General features: G+C 37.9%; 7 protein-coding genes across 12 annotated transcripts in view; 4 read left to right on the forward strand and 3 right to left on the reverse strand.

Annotated features, from left to right (window-relative positions):
• The first annotated feature begins 43 nt into the window (after positions 1-43).
• LOC133843628 (ATPase inhibitor A, mitochondrial) lies at positions 44-6,715 on the forward strand. Its single transcript, XM_062277259.1, has 4 exons — positions 44-115; positions 402-480; positions 783-927; positions 6,402-6,715. The coding sequence occupies exons 2-4, from the start codon at positions 434-436 to the stop codon at positions 6,528-6,530; spliced, it is 321 nt and encodes a 106-aa protein (XP_062133243.1). The 5' UTR covers positions 44-115; positions 402-433; the 3' UTR covers positions 6,531-6,715.
• On the reverse strand, positions 584-2,656 carry LOC133843622 (protein yellow). Its single transcript, XM_062277253.1, has 2 exons — positions 2,370-2,656; positions 584-2,190 (listed from the first exon to the last, which is right to left on the reverse strand). The coding sequence occupies exons 1-2, from the start codon at positions 2,608-2,610 to the stop codon at positions 1,127-1,129; spliced, it is 1,305 nt and encodes a 434-aa protein (XP_062133237.1). The 5' UTR covers positions 2,611-2,656; the 3' UTR covers positions 584-1,126.
• On the reverse strand, positions 3,855-6,224 carry LOC133843621 (major royal jelly protein 1). The gene is made up of 4 exons (XM_062277252.1): positions 6,035-6,224; positions 4,943-5,493; positions 4,132-4,881; positions 3,855-4,064 (listed from the first exon to the last, which is right to left on the reverse strand). Exons 2-4 carry the CDS (start codon positions 5,432-5,434, stop codon positions 3,933-3,935), a joined length of 1,374 nt encoding a protein of 457 aa, XP_062133236.1. The 5' UTR covers positions 5,435-5,493; positions 6,035-6,224; the 3' UTR covers positions 3,855-3,932.
• Positions 6,716-7,508: 793 nt separating the features above from the next.
• LOC133843627 (uncharacterized) lies at positions 7,509-8,229 on the forward strand. Its single transcript, XM_062277258.1, has 3 exons — positions 7,509-7,668; positions 7,726-7,795; positions 7,854-8,229. Exons 1-3 carry the CDS (start codon positions 7,616-7,618, stop codon positions 8,064-8,066), a joined length of 336 nt encoding a protein of 111 aa, XP_062133242.1. The 5' UTR covers positions 7,509-7,615; the 3' UTR covers positions 8,067-8,229.
• A 1,728-nt stretch (positions 8,230-9,957) lies between these two features.
• LOC133843629 (uncharacterized) lies at positions 9,958-10,586 on the forward strand. Of its 2 annotated transcripts, none has more exons than XM_062277262.1 (3): positions 9,958-10,178; positions 10,236-10,296; positions 10,362-10,586. In XM_062277262.1, exons 1-3 carry the CDS (start codon positions 10,096-10,098, stop codon positions 10,503-10,505), a joined length of 288 nt encoding a protein of 95 aa, XP_062133246.1. In that variant the 5' UTR covers positions 9,958-10,095; the 3' UTR covers positions 10,506-10,586. The 2 variants fall into 2 exon arrangements, with proteins under 2 accessions (XP_062133246.1, XP_062133244.1); XM_062277260.1 differs by having other exon boundaries at positions 9,962-10,178; positions 10,359-10,586.
• Positions 10,587-10,694: 108 nt separating this feature from the next.
• LOC133845241 (uncharacterized) lies at positions 10,695-12,912 on the forward strand. Of its 3 annotated transcripts, XR_009894715.1 has the most exons (9): positions 10,697-10,886; positions 10,944-11,007; positions 11,070-11,418; positions 11,486-11,546; positions 11,601-12,077; positions 12,138-12,302; positions 12,372-12,483; positions 12,540-12,581; positions 12,632-12,912. XR_009894715.1 is itself a non-coding variant. In XM_062279642.1 (3 exons), exons 1-3 carry the CDS (start codon positions 12,364-12,366, stop codon positions 12,776-12,778), a joined length of 309 nt encoding a protein of 102 aa, XP_062135626.1. In that variant the 5' UTR covers positions 12,309-12,363; the 3' UTR covers positions 12,779-12,912. The 3 variants fall into 3 exon arrangements, 1 of the variants encoding a protein (XP_062135626.1); XR_009894716.1 differs by lacking the exon at positions 12,372-12,483 and having other exon boundaries at positions 10,695-10,886; XM_062279642.1 differs by lacking the exons at positions 10,697-10,886; positions 10,944-11,007; positions 11,070-11,418; ... (1 more) ...; positions 11,601-12,077; positions 12,138-12,302 and having other exon boundaries at positions 12,309-12,483.
• Positions 12,633-22,287, reverse strand: part of LOC133845238 (serine/threonine-protein kinase pakD) — a 47,835-nt gene continuing 38,180 nt past the window's right edge. For all 3 annotated transcript variants that reach the window (XM_062279636.1, XM_062279638.1, XM_062279637.1), the window contains exons 2-5: positions 16,146-16,251; positions 15,280-15,540; positions 14,974-15,220; positions 12,633-14,904 (exon numbers count right to left, since the gene is read on the reverse strand). In XM_062279636.1, the coding sequence (XP_062135620.1) occupies positions 14,073-14,904; positions 14,974-15,220; positions 15,280-15,540; positions 16,146-16,251 (1,446 nt within the window). In that variant the 3' untranslated portion in view covers positions 12,633-14,072. The remainder of the gene's footprint in view (positions 14,905-14,973; positions 15,221-15,279; positions 15,541-16,145; positions 16,252-22,287) is intronic.

The following is a 22,287-nucleotide window of genomic DNA, read 5'->3' on the forward strand; positions in this document are numbered from 1 at the left end:
TTATCGATATATAGTCATTAAAAGCAAATTGCAAAAGAGTGGCAATATTAAAAGCAACCGGCTCAAAGCTTCGGCCACACTGCCGCCATACAAGTTTCATACGCTGAAGAGTCAGGTAAGTTTTTTGCGCCACAATAAAAATTCCGCAACGTACGAATACATATGCGCATTTATACATAATTTTGTGTTTTTTAATGTGCAAACAATAAACAAAAGCGCTAAATATATACACTCCCATTTGGATACATACGGTTAACCACCTCAAGATATTCATGTATCTATTTATGCAGCTTTTCTTTGTTGTTGTCTTTTTTTCGTTCGTCAACTGCAACGGGGCTTCATAGAACAAAATTCTTGCGGATCATTGTTACTTTATAAAATTTCTGTATTTTTCTTTGCAGTTTTCGAAAATTTATATATCTTATTGATCAGAATGTTCGTTGTACGTCGTAGTTCCCGTTTGTACCCAGCAGGAGTGCAGTGAGTATCTCTCATAGCTCTAATTAAATGCTAATTACCCGTCAGCTCAATACATGAGAAAATAACTGTTAAATTGTATTACAAAACTCTTTTCTCATTAACACGCATGCTATACGTAACTTTCATAAAGTACAATTACTACTGATAAGATATACTCAATTGGAAACCCGAAATTCATTTTCGTTTGACCCGGCATGTGTGAATGTGTTTGTGTGCGTGTGTGTGTGCTTGCTGACTTCACTATTACATAACAAGTGCAGACAAATAAGCTGATATGTGTGATTTTTCCCCCCTCCCCATAGGCTGGCTAAGATGAGCGGTAGCCAAGTCGGCGACTTGGGCAGCGGCGCCGGCAAAGGCGGTGGCGGTGGTGGCTCCATTCGTGAGGCTGGCGGTGCCTTTGGCAAACTGGAGGCCGCCCGTGAGGAGGAATACTTCTACAAGAAGGTGAGTGAATCGAATTACCATCTGTGCTAGACATAAATATTTACAGTTTATTTAAATAGCGTGAATTTTGTGTACATAAATATGTGCTTTTTTGCTAAGAATGATACGTTCAAGTTTTGCGAGAATATACTAAAAAGTCTAGAACGATCGCGTGCATTGACCCAAAGTGGCAACACTGGCGGCGATTTGAAAGTCAAGCTTAGTGACAAGGCAAACCGTGGAACAACTCATGAATGCCGCATTTTTGTATGCGGAAATTGATTTCCTTGTAGTTGAGTCCGGGACCGAAGGCCTTTTGCAATCGATTCGACATTGCCCAGAGTTCCTCCTTACCCTCGTGGTTTCGAACGATTTTCAGCCCGCTGACGAATTGCAATCGATGCTCGTCTTGAATAAGCAATACCAGATTTTTTCGAGTGTAGGGTTGACGTATGTTCCAGGCCATAATACTCGATGGCTGCACCAGACCACAGAGAAGCATGCCCGTCTCACTCATCGCTGTGCCCACACATTGGCTGCCTCGCTTGCCAAGCACCACAAACTGATCCAATGCAATGGTGACATCGTTCGGCTTCCAATTGTTGACATTCCACAGGCTAGCATTGTTGACCACTCGCAGTGGAACAGCCATTTGAATGTCACTGGACAACGAATGGAAATACAACATGCGTTCCGACTGCTCAGAGAGACCATGTGGAGTTAGAGTTAACGCAACGCTGCCATCCCAAAGCTCAAAACTTTCGCCTGCTACGGTGAAGGTGCCAAATTCCTGGAGCGGAAACGTGAACTTATTTTCAATGCGCCAGGAGTTCTGCGTGGCCATGTCGTAAACCACAATGCCGTGGCCAATGGAGTCCGCCATATAGATGTGTCCGACATCACAGTTGTGGTCATCCAATTCGATGGTGATGGTAACAAAGCGACTGACGTTCATCTTGAACACGCCTCTGGGCAGGCGATAGTGATGCACCACGTTGCCGCTGGCCAAATCGATGGCATACACCTGAGGCGCACAATGCTGGACAAAATCAATCTCACCACTGTCCAAGATCCACATGCGTCCACACTCATCGATTTGTGTGCGAAACACCGAAGTGAGACCATTGCAGTCGGCACCATGGGATTGATGCCATTCGTAGTTAGGATAGGCACGTAGCTCGGTGCCATTCGGTCGCACCTCGTTGGTCACGTAGGCCAGAGAGAAGGGCACACCTTTGCTAAATCTCGGAATGGTCACAAAAATCGAGGGCGTTTTGTCTCCGTCTGAAAGGCGGTATTATTGGGTCAATGTATATCTGTTTATCTGTGTGTGAGATTATGCAGATTGCGGTTCTCTGATAAATTTTAACAACTTAATGCCGTTTAATTAGTGCAACCGGTTTCAAGTTTGAGTTACGACGGTCAGAGTTGTCGTTAGCTTGGTGGGGACTTATTTGACTTACGCGTGTAATAAACATCCACATCGAGGGGCACGACACTGTCCGGGATGTAAAGTCCTTCGCGTAGCACACGTTCGCGCTCATGTTCCGTTGGAAATCCAAACTCAAGGTTGCGCGCCTGAAATACGCTCTCCAGCGCCTTGGAATCGTAGCCACCGCCAGGACCTGTGCTGTATTGTCCTGTTGCAATGGCCAGACAGCAGCTGACTAGCGTTATGATCCTTATGCAATGGGTACGCTGCATCCTTTCACTTTCGCACGTTGTGCTCAATGTAACGCCTAAATGGTAACTGCGACTGCGTTGCCAGCAAACGGCGCATGTCTTTCTAATCTGCCAATCGGCACCAGCAGCTTCGGCGGCAGCAGGCAACGAGTAACCAACCAGACCTGGTCAATTGGGTCAGCTTGCTTGGCGTTAAACTGGTTTAAGTGCACATTAATAGCGTGCATTGAAATTCTCATTGTGGCGATTTGTTTGCGTCCACTCTCAATTAACAACAATAACAATATTAATCAGTTTAAAAACGAAAAAAATACCTAAAGCCTCATGAAAAACATACAAAAAAAATACAAAAATACAAAAAGTAAGCTGCGCAATTTGGTTGTCTAATTATGCACAACTTCCAGCGAACTTCCAGCCAGTTTCCAGCTTCCACATTGTGGTGCTGCACATTTGCATCAAAGTGGATTGGAGTCCATTGGCCTCTTACGTATTGCAAGCTTATTTATAAATCATATATACACTACTTTGTTGCTTTGTGACTCGATCAACATGTTAACACCTCGCTGTCTGTTCGCTTTACACGAGCTATAATATGCATAGAAGAGTGTTATAATTTGCTAACGTTGTAGATAATTTTAAAATGGTGTCGATACAATCACATAACATCATCTAAACTATATTATTAATATTATTATTACATTCAACATTGAATTATGTATTTCATAAAGTTTTAAACTCCAAACTCAGCTGTAGATTGCAACCTTTAATTTATTATCAAGTCGCAAACAGATCAGTTTTTCGCAGAGCTAACTTTAGGAACGAGTTTTGAATACAGTTTTAAGCTCACAAGTCTTCGTGTGTTCCAATCTATGTGACACTAAATTGCAAATGTTAAATAATGATAAATTGTTATGAGCATGAGGTGTCACGCAGTCGCATAGACTCAACTCTAGTTTTCTCACTTGCTTTTATGGCAAAATTAATGAGTTTCCTGTTTTGTGTACGTCTCTTTTCATTTCTTTTGGGAGAGTATTAGCGTTTCGCATTTGTTATACAACAATTAGATGAATTTATGTTTTCGCCGGATCCGGTTTTATTAGTTTTGGCTAACGAAATTCAATTTTGAATTCCCCGACTTCCACGTGTCCGTGAATCGTCTCTCTTCATCTGCTCCTCACAATGTCGCAGCATCTGCGATAAGACGAACTTGAACTTTGTAGCAAGATGATTTGCAACAAAATTTTACGGTCGAATTTGATAGCATGTTAATATTATGGTGTATTTTATTGATTCCATCCTATTGGGTTAACTAAATGCGATTAAAATGGTATAAAGACTAGAGACTAAGTGAAAATCAGACGATTGGTCAGATCATCATCGCTGGCAAAGAATACGCCGCTGTGAATATCATCAAGTGGGCGACGCAATATGCGGAAATTCACCTCGTTGGCATTTATTGTGCCAGCGGCAATTTTCTGCAAACAAAAAAGAAATGAACTTGACATTGCAACAAGGTTAAAGAATTGAGCAGAGTTCACTCACCTGAAAACGATTGGAGAGCATCCAGAGCTCCTCCTGGCCGCCATTATTGCGCACAACTTTCATGCCGCTGACAAACTGCAACTCATCGGCCTTGGCTGGCAGATTGCCAAAATTTCGTGTGGTATACGGTGTGTTGACATTCCAAGCAAACAACTTGATGGGATTGAAGGCGACGCAGTACAGATTGCTGCGACTGTCCAAGGCTGAGGTGGCACACTCGCTCTTGCGCCTGCCCAGCAGCTTGAACTGATCGGCCATGGCATCGACACCGTTTGCCCAATTCGCGCGATTATTCAGCACATCCAATGGCACTGAATACTCGCTAACACTGGCCAGCGGATGGAAGTAGAGATTACGCTTATCATTGTTAACCGTAAAGATGCCGTCCATCAGCGTAAAGCTCTCGCCAGCAATGGTGTGCAGGCCATGATCGGGATCGGGATACATGAAACGATGCTCGGCACGCCAAGCAGCGTTCGTGCTGTGATCGTAGATAACGAGACCGTGATAGCTGACGTCTGGCACGTAGATCATGGTGCGTGCACAGTTGCCACGCGGTGGCGGATCCTGCACCAACAGATTGGGGGCAATGAAGAGCGAGGCACCCGAAGTATACGTCTCATTGGGGAAACGGAAACGATGCAGCAAAGTATCCGTATTCAAATCGAACTGCAGCAACTGTGGTGCACAGAGCTGCGAGCCACCAATGTTGCCCGAATCAATGACCCACATCTGATTGCACTCCGTGATCTGTTAAATCAAATTCAAATTAAGTACAGCTACAGCAGTAGCGAGTGCTTGCGTGACTTACGGATACACGGAAGGCGGAGGTAATGCGATCGCAGTCATCGCCGTTGTTGTTGTGCCAGGCAAAGTTCGGATACGGCTGCAATTGCGGTCCATTATTCGCTTGCTCATCGGAAACGGTGGCCAAAGTGTATGGAATACCGGTGACAAAGCGTGGAATGGTAACGAAGATGCGTGCCTGACCGTTGGGCAAATAATGGGGCTGCACATCAATGGGAGTGCCATTCTCTGGCACCAAATTGCCGGCGGCTTCGGCCTGCTGACGATCCTGCGGATTGGCAAAGCCGTACTCCAATTGCTGCCAACGGTTCACCGTCTCCACAGTGCGCACCGGACGCAGGCCGCCAGGAGGACGTCCAGATCCCGGACGACGCGAATCAGTGTCAGCAGGAGATGCGAAGGTTGATGTGTAGCTTCGCCGTTGAGCCAGAGTTGGGTCAAAAAATAACCAGAACAGCGGCAAGAGCAGCAGCAAAGTATTGCGTAGTCGTATCATCTTCAATTGGTTGCTCAATTGTCAATGCTCGGTTGGGATGTTGTGAATGGTCAACGCGGCTTATCAACAGTTTTTATAGAATATTATTTATGTTTGTTTTGCTTTTTCGTTATTATTATTAATTATTATTATTATTTATTTTTGGTTTTGTTTCGCTTCTTTTTTTCGGAACTGATAATTGTTTTATTCAAGGGTCTGGGTCTGTTCTCTGTGCCTCATTGAAGCTTGTTGACATTTAATTAGCTGTATTTGAGTTATGGACTCGCGTATTTGGCCAGTTGTATTAACAAATTCACCTTGAGTTCAAATTCTACTTTCTCAAAACAATTGATTTAAAGCAAGCACTCTTCGGTCACGTTTGCGACTCTTTGGCTGCCAATTAACAACTAAAACGGGCTCGGAAGCATCGCAGTCCAATAACCGATACAGAATCAGGTTCAGGTTAAGTTTCAGCTGAGGATGACAGGCAGATGCCTCAATTTCAGTTTAACTCAACAAAACAACACTGCTGCGTGCTGCTGTTGACGATGTTTTTCCCGCAATTTATTAGCAGCTTGCTTTGTCGTCTCTTATTTGACTTTTATGCGTTCGCTCTCTCACCTGCTCGTTCTTGGCCAGATAATGATATGGCTACATCGCATGAGCAACACGATTCCACTCGACCTGTCTCTTCGCTTGAATTTGGGAATTTGGCATTTGTTTGTATTTATTTTTACGTATGCGTGCTAAAATATTTTTTAACTTAATATTCTTATTCGTATTCGTGTCGTCGTTAGTCAGGCAATGGGAATTACGACCCATGGCTAAGCGACTTTATAATGCAGGGGAGGTTCTCAATTATCGGCAGGTTATAATTAGCTATTTGTGCATTTGTCAATATTGTCATTGTGTCATAAATTACATTTAATATTTTGCATATTCATCACCATACAATACTAAATTTGTTTTGTATAATTGCGTTTTGCAGCAACGCGAGCAGCTAGATCGCTTGAAGAACGACCAAATCCATCAGGCTGAGTTCCATCATCAGCAGATCAAAGAGCACGAGGAGGCCATCCAGCGTCACAAGGAATTCCTCAACAATTTGCACAAGTGAACACATCACGACGGGGAGATGACAACTTAAAGCTTAACTTAAAGTCTAACAATCTATTTGCGAAACACTTTACATTTAAATGCATTTCTCTATGTTTACTAATATTTTATATTGTTGGTAAAACGATTCTATACACGACTCTATATTCGGATTGTTCAGTGCTTAAATAAAAATCGTTTTTAATATCGGCTTGTTTTTGTATTTTGCGTAAAACTGGAAATTAATTGCTTGGGTAGCGTATTTAATTCCGTAATTTGTGTGTTAGGGTCGTCAACCGGTTTTTAATTTCCACAGGTATTTAAATTTCGTTTTGTTATTTTTTAGACTAACCCAGTCTATATCGTAGAAGCGAGAAAGTTTAGAAAGCGGCGTATTATTAGCGATATAATAGATCCTTCTATAGAGAATTGCAAATATTTAAAAACTCTTAAACTGGTTTGATGTGTTTACATTATTAATCAACAGCTTTTTGATGCGTATGTAAACGCCATTCATTAAAATATTTACGATTATTTGCATTTATTCACGCTCAACTGTAAATTAACGCTGATTGTTCGTTCTCACTTCGGTTGCGGAAAGCTGTTGTTTCTCGATTATCGTCTTAAAAATAAGGAAACATTTAATTGTTACCTTATTACTGAAATTTTTTGTTTTATTAATTGATTGATATTACACAATTAACAATAACATGATATAATACTTGCATCACTTTTATATGTGACATCTTTTTATAGGTCAGTGCTAAGTTGCTCATCAGCCAGCTGCAATAACTGCTGCTCCTAAAAGCATGCAATACTTTTGAGTCGCCGTTTTATAGGTCAGAGCAAAGTCGCTGCCCAGCTAGCTGCAGTTAAATGCTTCGCCTGAAAGTAGGCAACACTTTTTGCTGTGCTTGCCGTACAGTAGCGTCCTCAGCTAAATAAAGTGTCTTACTCTGTTATCAGTTAAATTTGTTATTTAGAAAGTAAACAATTTCCTATTGTCACTTTCAGTTTTACAAAATATTAGTTTGTTATATATTTCGACTTGCTGATTTCAAAATTGTTTTAAGTGCTTACAAATAATAAATTGCGGAGAATCACAGAATGTCAAAGTTAATTCGAAAATTTCTAAGCCAAACCAAAGATCTTACAAATTGGTAAATTATTTAATGTACATTGCAAGTGATATGGTATTTAAATGTTTTCAACTTTAGGAAATACTTGATAAAAAGTAATTTTAATTTGGTCAACAGTCTGGATCTAAAGTTGGAAGAGCTGCGTTTGGTAATAGAATATAAGAGGCGTACGATAATATTGTATTAATATTGTTTTTATTGAGTAGGAACGTTCTCAGCTGGAAGCGCGCTCCAAGACGCTGTTTCAAAAGCAGCGATCCACAGAATGCATGTTGACAGATTTAACGCGCAGCATCAAGCAACTTGAATACGACATTGTTCAGATGCAAAAACCAAAAGCACAAAATATTGCTTCTGCACCTGAGGAGGAAGAGATCAGAGAGTCACGACGAGCATCCAACAGTCAGCGAAAGGGATAGAAATACTGAAAGATAGCTTCTAGTCGGGGATCTCTCTGTGCTTATCAGCTATACATATGAACTTTTCAGAAATCACTTGCGGGACTTCACCGTTCCGAACTGAGGCATATATAGAGAGCTGTTGCTCGACTGTGCTTAGTAGTTCAACAAAGTGTTGCGGTAGAACAACATGAAATTCATTACAATCTGCAGTTTGCTGTTGGTGCTGTGTGCTGTGGTCGGTCTTGTGCCCACCGCCTTGGCCACGCCTTCGCGTGACAGTGGTGGCAACAGTTGGAGAGGTGGATCCCCTGGATCTGGACGCATACAAAATCGACCTTTCATTTACGATGCGCCTATACGTCGTCCTGGTCAACCCGAGACGAGGTACGCCTAACTTTGAGGCGTGTTATTAATTCGCGAACAAAAATATAATATTTATATTTATGAAATAAACTTAATATACTTATAAAACAAAAAAGGATCATCTGGTGTATCAATGTATCAAAAAAATTATCTCATAATAAATTAAAAAGGAATCATTTAGTGCATCAGTGTATCAAAATGTTTATCTCCTAGTCGTTAGCCTTTCTTTACCTTTCAAATTTATATTGTTGTTCTTTTCAGAGCTTGTTAAATTCGTTTTCTAGTTTTAAAAAATTTCTAAATTTACGGTTCGTCATAAAATGGCTCAGTTTATGCAAAAAGTATTTACAACCTATAGATTATTGCAGTCCCATCAACTGTGCTGTCAGCAAATGATTAAGTGAGTGTTTGCTAATCTATTCGAAGGGTAATTAGTGATACAAATAACGACCTCTAGATACTCTGAAAAGATATTTAAATTGGCCACTGCACAAGATAATGTGAATTTCTTGAAATCGGTTCGTTTGCATTTTTCTGTGTATATTTCAGATACAATCTTTAATTGCATCTTGATTTCATTTAGCAACGCGAGAATCTAAAACAACTGCGAAATAAAATAATCAAGGAAAGGGTTTCGATAAAGGAGAAAATGAACCAATTGGATGAACAAATCGAGAATATAAAAAAGAAAAATAGTGGTCGAAATATGAAGGATGACGGATTAAAAAAATAATTGATATATGGATTTTGTGTTAATCATGGCAACAGTTGTTCTTCTTTTCTTTCTACTCTTTTTGCTGTCAGTTCGAATTTTCGAATTTAAATATTATTTGTACAACAGCTTTCATGAAAATTTCGGTGAACTAATGGAACGACTTCTAAATTCATTATGCAGAACTACTCCAAGAATACTGCAGCTGCAAAGAAGTCAGTTTCAGCAAAATGTCAAGTGAGTTTTAAAGAAATTTTCTGTTTATAAATTTATTTTCCAGTAAGCTGATCTTTAGGTATTATCGGATTAACGACGACAGGGCCGCTTTAAAGCAGGTTTGTAATCAATATTATAGCGAAATTTGTGATATTTTGTGATTCTTTCTCAGATACAAAAACAACTTGGTTTTTTGAAGAGCAAAGCAATTGATGAGCGGCATCAACTCGATGAAAAAATTGCTGAATTGCAAAAGCGGATCGAGCGCGTGAAGCGTAAGATGCGAAAAGTTGATAAGGAGTCCAAAAAGAGTAAAAAGTAAACTCGAAATTATTAAGGAAAGTTGAGAAAAAGAAAATCCGTTTCTCTTCAAGATTGCAGCTACAAAAATATTTAAAAAACATTAAAAATGTGCATCATAGATTGTATATTTTTCCCAATCATTTCTCTCATTTGGAAAGTTCAATAAATACAATATTGCATTTAATTTTGAGTTTTTCCGTTGCTCATTTTAGTTACATGAATAATTTTCAACTGCACCCAAAAGTATGCTACAAAATTTTGACGCATAGAAGCTACTTGAGTTTGGATTTATACCTATTATTATTATTTTTATTAAATTCAAATTTGTTCAACATATTAGCTTTTCGAAAATCTTCAAATTTTCGATACTTTAATTTGTTTTATTTTAAATTATCTAATTTACTTTTTACCCCGCCATTTTGGGAGTCTCAAAATTCACAGTAAATTGAAGCCATGAATCACATCGCCATGCAAATTTCCTCATTGTGTGTCAAAATTTTGCAACCACATCAAAATTTTGTTCAACACATTGTCAGGTGAGATATTTTGCTCATTGATTTAAAGGAATTTGAATGAATTTAAACGAATCTTAGGTACTCAAATAAAATCCGTGAAGCGGGAAAAGCCAAGGAAAATGTTCACTTTTTAAAACAGGTTTAAATCTTTATCGATTTGCATTGGAGTTTTTAACAATTTATTTTCTATATAATTTTTAGCAGCGAGCGCAACTGAAGGAGTTACAAAAAAAGATAGCTCTCAAGAAAGATGAAATTAAAAAGAAAATAAATAAGCTGGATTCACAAATTGAAGAAATTAAAAAGAAGAATAGACGGGAGAAGAAAAAAGAAGAAGATCAAAATTAATATATTAAATATGAGTTTATAAATTTTTTAAAAATAAAACCCAAAGTATGGGTCTTTAAATATTGTTTTGAAATTATAAAATATCGCGTTATTTATTATGTTCCCGGATATCTTCGAAAAAACGAAAAGAACATTTTACGGCAATATACATTCAGATAAACTACACAAGCTTCTATTCTAGAAGTCTATGCATATATTCTCAAACCAGATATCATTTTAAAATTATAGTACTTTTCTGTCGATTTGGAAATACGCTTTTAATTTATCTCAAAATCGTCTTCGTTTTCGTCTCTTCAATATGATAAGTTCATTTGGCGTCCCACACCGAAGTGTTTTTACCCTATTGAAAAGGCCAGGAATCTGGAGTACACAACACTTTAAGTGAGTTCTTAACTAAAGTATTCAGATAAATCGAATTTATTAACGATCACTGCTTAGATATTATGCCAAAGAAATTTATGAGCGAGGCAAAGCTAGAGAGAATACGTACTTTCTTAAAATTGTTAGTATATGAAATTGTGGTAACTTTTCCATTTCAATAATAATAATCTTTAATATCAATAGCAATATGATCAGTTAATTAGATTAAAAAACAAATTTCTGAAAAGACGCGAGCAACTGGATAAAGCAATCGAAGAATTGACAAAGGCTCAAAAAGACCGTTGAAATACAAAGCTGCGACAAATTCTACTAAAGAATCAAACGATATTTTATTATATTTCTTCTCAGTAATCCATGAAAATAATTTCTTACTTCACTTATTATATTCGAATTTGGAACTTAGCTCAAAAGATATTTCTTATACAATTCTAAATTTGAATACTGCTAACTGGAAGATGGAAAGTTTGTTTGGATTTCGGTTTAAAAGTACTGACAACTTTTTGAAGCCACAGCGTTTATTATATGGTCGCGAGTAAGTATATTATACTTAGTACGATGTAGTCTATGAAGAGTTCTTCTAATAACCAAATCAATTCCAGATACTCTAAGAAAATATATGAAAAAAGAATTGAAAACGATAATGTCTATTTTCTGAAATTGGTAAGTATTGTATTTAGAACCCAAACATCTTATAATACTCTCTTTTATCAAAAGCAATATGATCAATTGGTTGTCTTGGTGAAGGCAAAATTCAGGGAGCAAAAGAAACTCAAAAGGAAAATCAACAAATTGATCAGCCAAATCCAAACTGTTAAGGATAAAATTGATGAGCAAGAAAATAATTCTAGTGAAATCGATTTCTAAACCGTTCAATTTTCGTTTCCTTGTCAATCCCAGTAGGCGCCTAAAAAAGAAAAGAAAAAAACATTTGCTTTCTACTTAACTTTCAGATGTAACCATTATTCGAAATTATAAACAAGTTTACGAATATCTCAGATTTTATTTTGTATTTGATTTGATTTTTTTTTGTCTGTCCAAATTCTAAGGATGCAACCAGCTTTGCGATTGGTCAAGACTTTATTTTTTCGAAAAACATCAGAATGTGCAGCATGCGCTCATATTGTAAGAAAATTCAACGATGATGGACACGATAGAGCCAGAGCCTTGGAAAACTCGCACTTTTGGAAAATTGTCAGTACCGAAAGTGATTTTTTTTAACATTAATATGAATACAACTTTCCGCACTCCCAGCAAATTGAACAACTCAGACAACTGCGTTCGAGGATGGTTCAGAAAACCAGATCTGAGACAATAAAGGATGAGCAAAATCTGAATAGTCAAGATCAGCGAAAGCACGTAACAAAGTAAACAATTGAATTCGATTATGGTTGATGAAGTAAATGTGGACAAAAAGTAGTAAGCATTGGCATTTTAAACAAAATTTTGCAACACAAAATTAAAGCACAAAATTTCAACAATGCTCAGCTGTATCAGGCTCAGATGTGTGGCAGCTAATCCCAGACACTGGGGAAATCGGTTTCCACAACAGCTGCGCCTGCTAACAGACGAGGAAAGTAACAAGAATCGCGATAAGAAGGTACACTAAGAATACATTTTATGTTCCATATTTCAATTTATTTTCCTCTCTTTTAGTATGGAAAACTTTGGAATAAACAAATTGGGGAATTGGTTCGAGTAAGTAGAAAACAATTATATCTAATCTTATACCAATCTATGCTTTATAGAAGCGCAACATGCTGGCGTTGATTGGCGAGTATGTTGAGCTGCAGGAGAAGTATGTGGACTCCAGGCTACGCAGCAATAAAATGCTAATCGAATTGGCCAAAGCTGTGTGGAGTTACGAAACATTATCCCATGGAAAGAGCCAATGATATAGATAAAAAAAAGGAAAAAACACTTTCGAAATCGAATCGATATATATTATTGTTGATTTTTTATTCAAAATAATTTGCATTTCTCATTTACAATCTGAAGCCAATAAACAAATTAAAATGCTGCTTCCAAAGATGCGTTGCTCTTTGATAATGTTTAAATATATGTATATATATGTATGTATATATAATATATATATATATTGTTCGTGTATACGCTTAACAACATTTGAAACAATAAATGTATGTGTGTGTGTGAAGATACATGGAAATTAATATGGCATTTACAGGAAAAGACATCGCGACATTAGAACTAGACAAAATAAATACAAATCAGCATTCAAATTTCGATCAAATAATAATAATAATAATAGTAATAGATATGCGTAATATAGTGTATTTGTGTGTGTCTGTGTGTGAATAACTTAGAACTAAAATAAGATAAAAAGAATTGTGCATTTCGTTAGTCGAACTCAAGTCAAAAAATATATAAGTATAGGTATAAGTACATTTTAAAATACATTTGTGGTAAGTAGTTTTATGTCAAAGTGGTGTGTGTTTCAGTGTGTGTGTGTGTGTGTGTGTGTCTGTGTTTGTGTGTACATTTGAGCAACTTGGAGAAGAGAGTTACAAGTACAACTACAACTACAACTAGAACTAAGTACGAACTAAAAACTTGAATGCGGGCGCGGGGCGTATTCCAAATAAGAAAAAAATCACTTGACTTGGTCAAGTGCCGAGCCTTTTACCCTCCCCCCTTCCTCTCTCTCTCTCATCACCCACGTCCCAGCTGTCTATGTGTTTGCGTGTGTGTGTGTGTGTTGTGTATTGTAAGTGTGTGAGGTAGGCTGTCTGCATGGCTGTGCGTGAGTGTGAAAGAGAGAGCGAGAGTCCTTTGCAACTTTAAAATAATATGGCATACTTTTGTGCGCCGCTGCAGCTGCAATTGAAACGAGCTGCCATCTGTTATTTATCTGGCTGATCTGATTACATATGAGTGTGTGTATGTGTGTGTATGCTTCTAGCTTTTAAATACTGGTCAAAAAACAATGCCAGGAATGTTGTGAATGCAGCTCAATTTGATGTGTGTGTCTGTTGTGTGTGTGTATCTGTCTGTGTGTCTGTCTCTGGTTACAAAAATCGGTTTGCTTAGCCTAAACTTTAACTTTAGCTACGCCCTACGTGCTAGGTGCTAAGTGCTACAAAAGAGTTACAGCTAAACAACTAAAACAACGATCCAGAAAAAACGATGATGATAATCAAAGCAATTAACAAACATTGCCGCATTGCGTCTCTAACTGGGCAACCGCTTGCTGGCCAATTCTTGGAGCTTCTGGAGCGCCAGCGTCTTGTTAATCTCGACGAGATCGCGACTATGCTTGGCTGCCTGCAATTGCACCTCGAGTATCTTCATGCGCATCATGTGCTCCTTGCTCTGCATCTCCATGAACATGCGCATCTCAAACGAATTGCCAGCTGAGGTGGCCACAACATTGCTGCCACTGCTGCTTGCCACAACGCTGCTGACTCCGCTGCGCTCCAGCGCTTGACTGTCGGCGGTCTGTGGCACACTTGTCGTCATCGGCAGCGATGTCTGTTGCGGCTGCTGCTGCTCGTCGCCGACCAAGCTGCTGCTGCTCGTGCGCTGACGCTTGGCCAACGGCTTGGGCAGCTCATCATCATCCTCGTTGTTATTGTTGTTGTTGTTATTATTGTTGTTGCTGTGCTGTTGCAAGGCGGCAGCCTGTGCTTGTGCCTGTGCCTGATGCTGTTGTATGGCAGCAGCTGCTGCGGCCGCAGCGCTTGGAAATTGGCCACTGCGCAGTGCATTGAGCGCCTCCAGTGTGGCGGATATGTTGTTCATGTTGAAGCTGGGCTGAAAGCCAGACATGTCGCTGCCACTGGGCGGCATAAAGCCACCGCCAACCGCGCTCGTGTCCAGCGCTGAGCCAGCCGGACTCTCGGGTTCGTGGAGGCCGTTGCGACTGTGATTGGGCGAGACGCTGAGACGTTCCCCATTGACAGTGATGTCATTGCTGTGATTGTTATACGTTTCGTTAAAGGTCTCATTAGTCTCCTCCTCCTTGATGTCCACATCGCAGAGCTCTTGAGGGGGTGTGCGACTGCTATAAAAGTAATAAAAAAAAACAAAGTTTAGTAAAGATACTCCTTGAATCTTTTCACGTCTAACTTACTCGTCCATGTCATGCTCATCGGCATTGAATTTGTAGTCGTCGCGATACTCAAAGTCCTCCTCGAGCGCCAGCGGTATCTTGGAGTAATCAATGCCATCAAGTGCCTCCGATTTGCAGGCCTTCTTCGCCTCCTGCATGAAGTCCCAGACCTCGAAGGTAAACGGCGATGGCTTCTTGCGATCGGCAACCTCAGCGCCAAATCTGGCCAGGCGATTATTATAGTCCAATATCTCATTGCGTGTGCAAGCTGAAGTTGAAATTATATTTAGAAACTATTCGTAGTTTAGGTTTTGAAAGTAAACAAACCTTTCATGCGTCGCCATTGCTCTTTGAGGCGATTGCAGGTGCGATCGGTGCCAAATTGATTGGAGAACTTCTGGTGTATGATCTTCCAGGCCTTGTTCTTGACGGCAGTGAGGCCAGCATCGAGCCGTTTGTTCTCAATGATGCGCATATCCTTGCGGCACAGATCCAGCAAGTATTTCTTCTCCTGATGATTCCAGTTCTGTGTGCGTTCGCGCTTCTTGTACATGTTCATCGACGGACTGTTCATGTACTGTGTCATCTCTGTGGGGGAAGAATTCAATGTTAAATATAATCAAAACAAGTAGGGAAGCTATAGTCGAGGGTGCTCGACTGTGAGATACCCGCTAGCTATGCAAAACAGTGCGGTATTATTCTATTATACCAAATTAATATTCCACAAAATATACCAAAGGTTACTACATTCAAAATATACTAAATAGTTCAAATACAGCCAAAGTAATTTTTTTCAATACAAAGAAATTTCTTAAATAATTTTTAAATTTTTTATTTGATCCCAACCATGTTTCAGGAATCATAAAGACTATAGTTTTTATTGCACGTATCAAAACTCACGACTTTAGCTTTAAAATTACGTTTGTTATTCTTTTTGTGTCAATTTGTTGGGGCGGTTGTAGGCGTGGCAAAAATTTGAAACAAACTTGATCTGCGTGCAAACATAACAAGTGCTGTCGAAAAAAATGAAATCTTTATCTCTTATACTCTTTGAGATCTAGGTGTTCATACGACGGACGGACAGACAGACGGACATGGCTATATCGTCTTGCTACTTTATGGGATTTGCCTGTTCATTGAGGCACAAAGGTATAATTCCCCAATGGTTAGCATATTTTAGGGGTTCAACTTACCTTGCTTTAAATCGACACCCTCCAGCAAATTGTGGTTGGTGCTTTGCCAGTTGGCGGCTATTTTCATAAAAGCCTCCAGATCGTTGGCTGTGTACTGTTTGTTCACCTGCAAGCAAAGAAAAGAATAGTTGTTGAGTTGGAGTTTGAATTGGAGTTTATTACTACGCATTATTCTCATTCTAATTCTCGCATCCTTTACCTTTTCCCACTCCCATTTTTGGGGTCTTAAATCTGAGTGATTTGCGAGCTACTTTCGCATGCAAAACTTGTACGCTTTTGAGACTTTAAGACGCACTTGAAGATTCATTGAACCTAAGTTTCGACATCAATTCCACACATCAATAAACATTTACCAGCAATAAGAGCAAAAAACCCAAAACAAAAGGATTCAAATTTTGTTTCTCTTTCTCTCGCTCAGTTGTGTTTTTTTTTTAAAGCTTTTGTTTTTGTGGTTGAATTCTGACATCGACTGACATTGTCTGATATGGTGGCAATATGCGCCCACATTAATTGATTTTCAATTAGCCAACAGACAGCCAGCAGTTGCCCCTCCCCCTCTCCCTCCCCTATCCCACTAAAGGGGAGCATTATAAATGTTTGCAGGCCATTTTGAAATGGGCTAAGGAATTGTGAATAACAATGGCTCGAATGCATTTGTATAAAATGAATAAAAAATTATGAAATTAAGAACACTCACAAACACACAGCTGCCGACATTTTGCTGCCTGCTCACTCTTCTATGTCTGTGTGAGTGTGAGTATGTGTGTGTGTGTGTGTGTGTGTGTATCTGAGGGGCGATCAAACGTCGCACTGACAGCCAATTATATTAAGATCGCATACACTCGAATACACTCGTATAAATTCTTCATAATCGGGTACATATACTTTTGGACAAGCCTTTAAGCATGTATTTGTTCTCTGCACATTGGTCAGAAGCATGCTGACAACTTCAATCAAAAGCAATGTCAATATTTAACAAGCTATCTTCTAAATATAGTAGAATTTAATTATTGTGTATTATTATTTTGTTTCGCATTTCTGTGAATTCAAAATCCTATTAACAAAGTTAATTTATTCCTTTTAATATTGATTTAAATTAAATTTTGATTAAAAAGGTATTTGTTTTAAAAGAAATAAGAATAACAATTTCAAGAGAAAAGAAAACATTAAAATGTAATACTTTTGTTATCAGCAAGCCTACTAATACTGCGCAATTTAATTATTTCCAAATATAAATTCAAAATTGTATTATAATTGTGATTAGCTTTTCTGTGCAGTTCGAATTCCTTTAATATTGCTCTATTAATATTGATTAAAAATAATAAACCAACTGAAAAAAATATGGATTACAGCATAAATCTCTTATCAAAAACTAATATGCAATTCTTAATAACTTTTTGGGATCATTTGTTTTCCATCTGATAAATGAGTTCGTTAATAATAAACTTTGCCACACTGTGAACGCCGCTGGCGCTGGCACAAATCGTCAATCTTTAAGTACGTTTTATTGTGCTTTATTTAATTTCATTTCATTTCGATTTTTCAGCTCGCTGCTCTGTCCCCCCCTTCTACTTATCCATTTGCCCCTCCACGCCCCGTAGAGCCGACAACCCCTCCGGGCACCCAGAAACACCCGCGCACAAACACACAAAACTTCTCTCTTAACGCTGCTCCATCGCCATGTGTTCAATATTTTTATGCCGTATCTGATTTACAATTTGCATGTATGAAGGAATGTTTCAATGGATGTGTATGAGTATATTTAATGGGTATATATATATACGAATATGAATACGAATACAAATACGAGCACGAGCAGTATAATGAATGTACTATATACATACTTGTACATTAGGGAGCGAAACTTAGTCATTGAGCGAACGACGCTAAATTATTATGACGATTACGACAATAATAATTATGTGGATGATGATGACGCTGATAATGATGATTATTATTATTTACTACATATATTTATTAACAGTTGGTAATTATTGTGCATAATATGGCAATACTTTAGTCAAGAATTGTGCTCTTCGAATCTCATTCCTGCGGGATTCATTTAAATGCATTTCAGATATTGGGGCGTAACTTAGACAATTGTTGAATAGGATCTACGAAAGTATTGAATGACAGCTGACAAATTCACGGGATGATAAGCAAACGCAATCTTTATAAGAAAAATCCTTTACATTTTTCATACAAAAAAGTTTTCTGTTTTTAGATGAAGCTAAAACTTTTGTCTTGAATAACGCTGTAATCAATATTTTGAGGAAGATCTCTAAAGTAGAAGTTTGGTAACTAAATGTATCCAGAAGATACTTTTCATATTCTAATATCTTAAGTTTTACATTTATTTAAGATATATGAATACTTTAATAAATATATCATAAAATTTGTAATTCAATTATTTCATTGCAAAAAATTTTTTTGTTTATCTTTTCTGAATGTCGACTTTAATCGAATGAAAAAGAAACTTTGAAAAGAAGATCTGTTTATTACTGAACAAAATATTTCTATTTTTTCTAGTCAAGTCCTTTTAAACTCTCTATAAACATTATCTGTTGGTGTATTGTGTTATACAAGAAATTTATATTTTTCATTTTTCGGCATACTTTCTAAATAATATATCCGTGTAATATTTGTTGTAGTTCGACACTTGGAATATTTGGCAGTGAACACGCGGGCTCTCACGTCAATAACAACTCGAAATGAAACGTTTATTATAAAAATAATCATTCCAATCAATTGTGACCATTAAGCATTGAAATTAGACAACAACAGAAACTGGTTTATAGCAAGCATATAGTATTATTCCATGTTGTGGTTGTTTGTGCTGCCTTTTTAATATTAAAACCAAAAATAATTATTGCTAGTGCTTTACAATTTGTGTGTGGAACCTACACACACACTCACTCAATATGCGGCGACAAAATATGTGTGTTAACCTTGTGCCTTAAAATAAAGCACAGCATTGTGAGAGGGCCCACAACAAGCAGCAGCAGCAACTGAAAATCAGTTAGTAACTGTCTGAGTGTGTGTGTGAGTGTGTGTGAGAGTTGTGTGTGAGTGTGAGTCAAGAGTAATTACGACAAATTAACAAAGTTATTGTGTGTACATACACACATTTCTCAGTCCGACCGTCTGCTTAGTACAGTGAACTATTTTTTGTCAAAGACGTGTTTAAAGCCCTGTTATAGTTGAGTTCAGGCTTGTTGAACATCTTTTTTTTTATATACTATATTTTTGGGAAGTTTTATAGGGCCCCATATACATATAAGTACAGCTACAGTGGCTAAGAGGGCAGCTGGCAGACACAGTCATCATGCATATATTTATTTAGGCACTAGAGTACGTGAACTGGAATCATTAAACTCTGTGCGGCACTTGAATAATGATCTTACAGATTCGAGGAAATTACTTCAGCCACAAAGAATTCGATACACATTACTTGAAGGGGGGAGGAGAAAAAGGTTCCCGACTTACTAAAATTTAAATTTAACCTTCACTCGACTGCCATTAAAATGAATTACAACAAATTGTTACGAGGCAACTTTTTTTTATTGGATTTTCTGTGCGTTTCTTTCTTCGACTGGCTGGCAGCATAAATTTATGTTTTAATATAATTACCAAAAAAAAAAGAAGAGAAGAAATACTAAAAAATCAAAAAACTGAAATGTCATCGAACGTTCAAGTGGGGTAAAAAGCCGTGGAAACCCAAAAAATCATACGCTACAATTGGAACGGAGATTGGAACTGAAATTGGGAATGCCGCAATGCTCTCGCTCTCTCTCTTTCACTCTTTTTCTCAATACTTTCTGTCTCTGTCTGGTTCTCTGGATGAATTCAAGTGGCATCGAGCATTGATTTGTATAGTGTTTATTGTTCTAACGTCGCAATATTCCCATTCCCATTTGCCTCTCGGCTTAAGTGGCAGAGAGTGCTGTGGCATGCCTCTGACTCTGCCTCTGCCTCTCTACCCTTTTTAAGTACTCCACACATACATTCTCTACTTAACATATGCATTTTTATTATTATTATTATTGTACACATTTCTATTCATATTCCCATATAGTATGTACTTTGTAAGTATAACTCGAACAATTTTGTTATAATTTGGACAAAAGTCGACGACGTCGCAGCTGACGGAAATTGACTCATGGCTGGCGAATTATGCTCCAGGTGTGCATGACACTGGCGCTGCCAACAACAAATTTATTAGAAATTGCTCCAAACACACACACACACACTCACACAGGCGACTTATGCAAACAAATAAACTAATTTCATGACGCACACGCGCGCGCCTGCGCAGTTGGTTCAACTGTTGTCGTTGTCGTCGTCGTGTGCTACTTACAATTGTAACTAGCTAAAAAAAAAAATGAAATAAAAAACAACTAAGATTTTTTTTTTTACCAAACGTGCCTTTGTTTACTTCCCAGCTCAGACCTGGCCTACACCCAAAAAAAAAAAATACAGAAAAAAAATGCTGGAAAAAGCGTCGCGCGTCGCGAGTTCAGTGACATTTTTTTCTATTTCATTTTTGTTGTACACTACAGAAAAGTCCTTTAGCTACACTAGTTAATGTGTTAAGACACTATTTAAATTGGATGCAATATTTGTTAAAGGGGAAACTGAAATAAGAGGTTTTCTTTTTCAATATGGAATTTCACACTAATTATACAAAAAAGCTCAAGAAACATTTAAAATTCATTTAAAATAACTAATTTACTATTCCATATATAATTTTCCAAATAATACATCATTTATTTTGTATTTAGCAGCTTTTAAAAAAATTCTTAGGAATTACTTAATTTTGAATTCATTTTTAATGATCCATTAACCAATATTATGTTAATTGCGTCAAATTATTCTCATAAACTGACTAAAATGTTTTAGCAATTAAATAATTGCGAGTAAATGGTAAAAAGCTAATTAAATACTTTGCAATTATTTAAATTTCTCAATTAAATATTTCGAATGGAATTTTATATTTTTAATTTCATTTGAAATAGTTTGAAATTTGAATTTTATCCCAGTTTCCTAAAGGAAATTCTAATGAAAGAATGTTTTTTCCATAATAAAAGGATTATTTTTGAAAATGGTCTAAGAAAACTTGTTTAGTTAGTAAAAAATCTTTTTATAGATTTCAAATTATTTCATTTTTGACCTTTTATTTTTGGCAAACTTTAATATACAACAAACTTTAATACTCCAACCAGAAATATGCAAATATTATTATATGTATATTAATGTTTAACTATGATATTAATAAATCTGTTACTTTGGTATGCCGATGATAACTACATATTTTAATATGTATTAAAGCAACATTTTCCATTTATCGACAAGCCTTTCTTTTTGGCAAGCGTATTCAAAGTTCGCCTATACACAAAATTCCTGCAACTTCTTTTTATGCGCCGTTGTTGTTGTTGTTCGTTGTTCTTGTAATTCGTTTTTGTTGTCTGTGACAATTGTTGAGGCATCGACTGTAAAGTTGAACTGCGCATGCGTAGGTACAACTTACTAAATTATTGGGTTGTGTTTCATTAGTCAGCCCACATCGCGGGACGTGAGAAGGGTGGAGGGGCCGGGGGAGATTTGGATGGGGAATCTGAATCTAAATCGGAGACGCGGATTTGGGCTGGGATTTTGGGTTCGGTTGCAGCTGGCAAAGAGTTGGCAAGAGTTTGGCCAAGTGTGCGCATACTTTTCAATCAGACTGTGCTGCGCTGCGTTGTGTTGTTGTTGTCTGTTGTTGTTTGACTGTTGTTTCTGTGGTGTCGCCGTGACAGCTGCAGAGATATCGGCAAGCCAAATGGATTACCTATGCCATGGAGTCCAAGTTGGAATCGAAGTTGTAGTCTAACTATATATACATATGTGTGTTCCTATAGCTCACTCAATGACTGACTGACTGACTGACTGACGGACTGACTATCGCCATCTCAATCGGCCTGGAAACAAATGGAGCAGCTCGCATTTGAATAGTCATTATGTGGTTAAGACTCGCATTCGTATTCGTATTCGTATTCGTATTTGTACACTCATATCTTTATATCCATTGTACTTTTATGCGTACTCAGTCTATCTGTCTGTCCGTGACTTTCTTTGGCCCGCTCACACACACCCTAAACATGGC

Source organism: Drosophila sulfurigaster, chromosome 3, assembly GCF_023558435.1.
Source record: "Drosophila sulfurigaster albostrigata strain 15112-1811.04 chromosome 3, ASM2355843v2, whole genome shotgun sequence".
In the NCBI taxonomy this organism is placed as follows: domain Eukaryota; kingdom Metazoa; phylum Arthropoda; class Insecta; order Diptera; family Drosophilidae; genus Drosophila; species Drosophila sulfurigaster.

Bases quoted from the DNA above. Each gene is read 5' to 3' on its own strand.
- LOC133843628 (XM_062277259.1), top strand. From the start codon at position 434: ATGTTCGTTGTACGTCGTAGTTCCCGTTTGTACCCAGCAGGAGTGCA. The intron at 481-782 runs GTGAGTATCTCT...CCCTCCCCATAG, and splicing joins TTGTACCCAGCAGGAGTGCA to GCTGGCTAAGATGAGCGGTA. The intron at 928-6,401 runs GTGAGTGAATCG...TGCGTTTTGCAG, and splicing joins AGGAATACTTCTACAAGAAG to CAACGCGAGCAGCTAGATCG.
- LOC133843622 (XM_062277253.1), bottom strand. From the start codon at position 2,610: ATGCAGCGTACCCATTGCATAAGGATCATAACGCTAGTCAGCTGCTGT. The intron at 2,191-2,369 runs GTAAGTCAAATA...ACCGCCTTTCAG, and splicing joins TGTGGATGTTTATTACACGC to ACGGAGACAAAACGCCCTCG.
- LOC133843621 (XM_062277252.1), bottom strand. From the start codon at position 5,434: ATGATACGACTACGCAATACTTTGCTGCTGCTCTTGCCGCTGTTCTGG. The intron at 4,882-4,942 runs GTAAGTCACGCA...TTGATTTAACAG, and splicing joins CCTCCGCCTTCCGTGTATCC to ATCACGGAGTGCAATCAGAT. The intron at 4,065-4,131 runs GTGAGTGAACTC...TTTTGTTTGCAG, and splicing joins TGCTCTCCAATCGTTTTCAG to AAAATTGCCGCTGGCACAAT.
- LOC133843627 (XM_062277258.1), top strand. From the start codon at position 7,616: ATGTCAAAGTTAATTCGAAAATTTCTAAGCCAAACCAAAGATCTTACA. The intron at 7,669-7,725 runs GTAAATTATTTA...TTTCAACTTTAG, and splicing joins ACCAAAGATCTTACAAATTG to GAAATACTTGATAAAAAGTA. The intron at 7,796-7,853 runs GTAATAGAATAT...TTTATTGAGTAG, and splicing joins AGTTGGAAGAGCTGCGTTTG to GAACGTTCTCAGCTGGAAGC.
- LOC133843629 (XM_062277260.1), top strand. From the start codon at position 10,096: ATGAATCACATCGCCATGCAAATTTCCTCATTGTGTGTCAAAATTTTG. The intron at 10,179-10,235 runs GTGAGATATTTT...AACGAATCTTAG, and splicing joins TTTGTTCAACACATTGTCAG to GTACTCAAATAAAATCCGTG. The intron at 10,297-10,358 runs GTTTAAATCTTT...TATAATTTTTAG, and splicing joins ATGTTCACTTTTTAAAACAG to CAGCGAGCGCAACTGAAGGA.
- LOC133845241 (XM_062279642.1), top strand. From the start codon at position 12,364: ATGCTCAGCTGTATCAGGCTCAGATGTGTGGCAGCTAATCCCAGACAC. The intron at 12,484-12,539 runs GTACACTAAGAA...CCTCTCTTTTAG, and splicing joins ACAAGAATCGCGATAAGAAG to TATGGAAAACTTTGGAATAA. The intron at 12,582-12,631 runs GTAAGTAGAAAA...TATGCTTTATAG, and splicing joins AAATTGGGGAATTGGTTCGA to AAGCGCAACATGCTGGCGTT.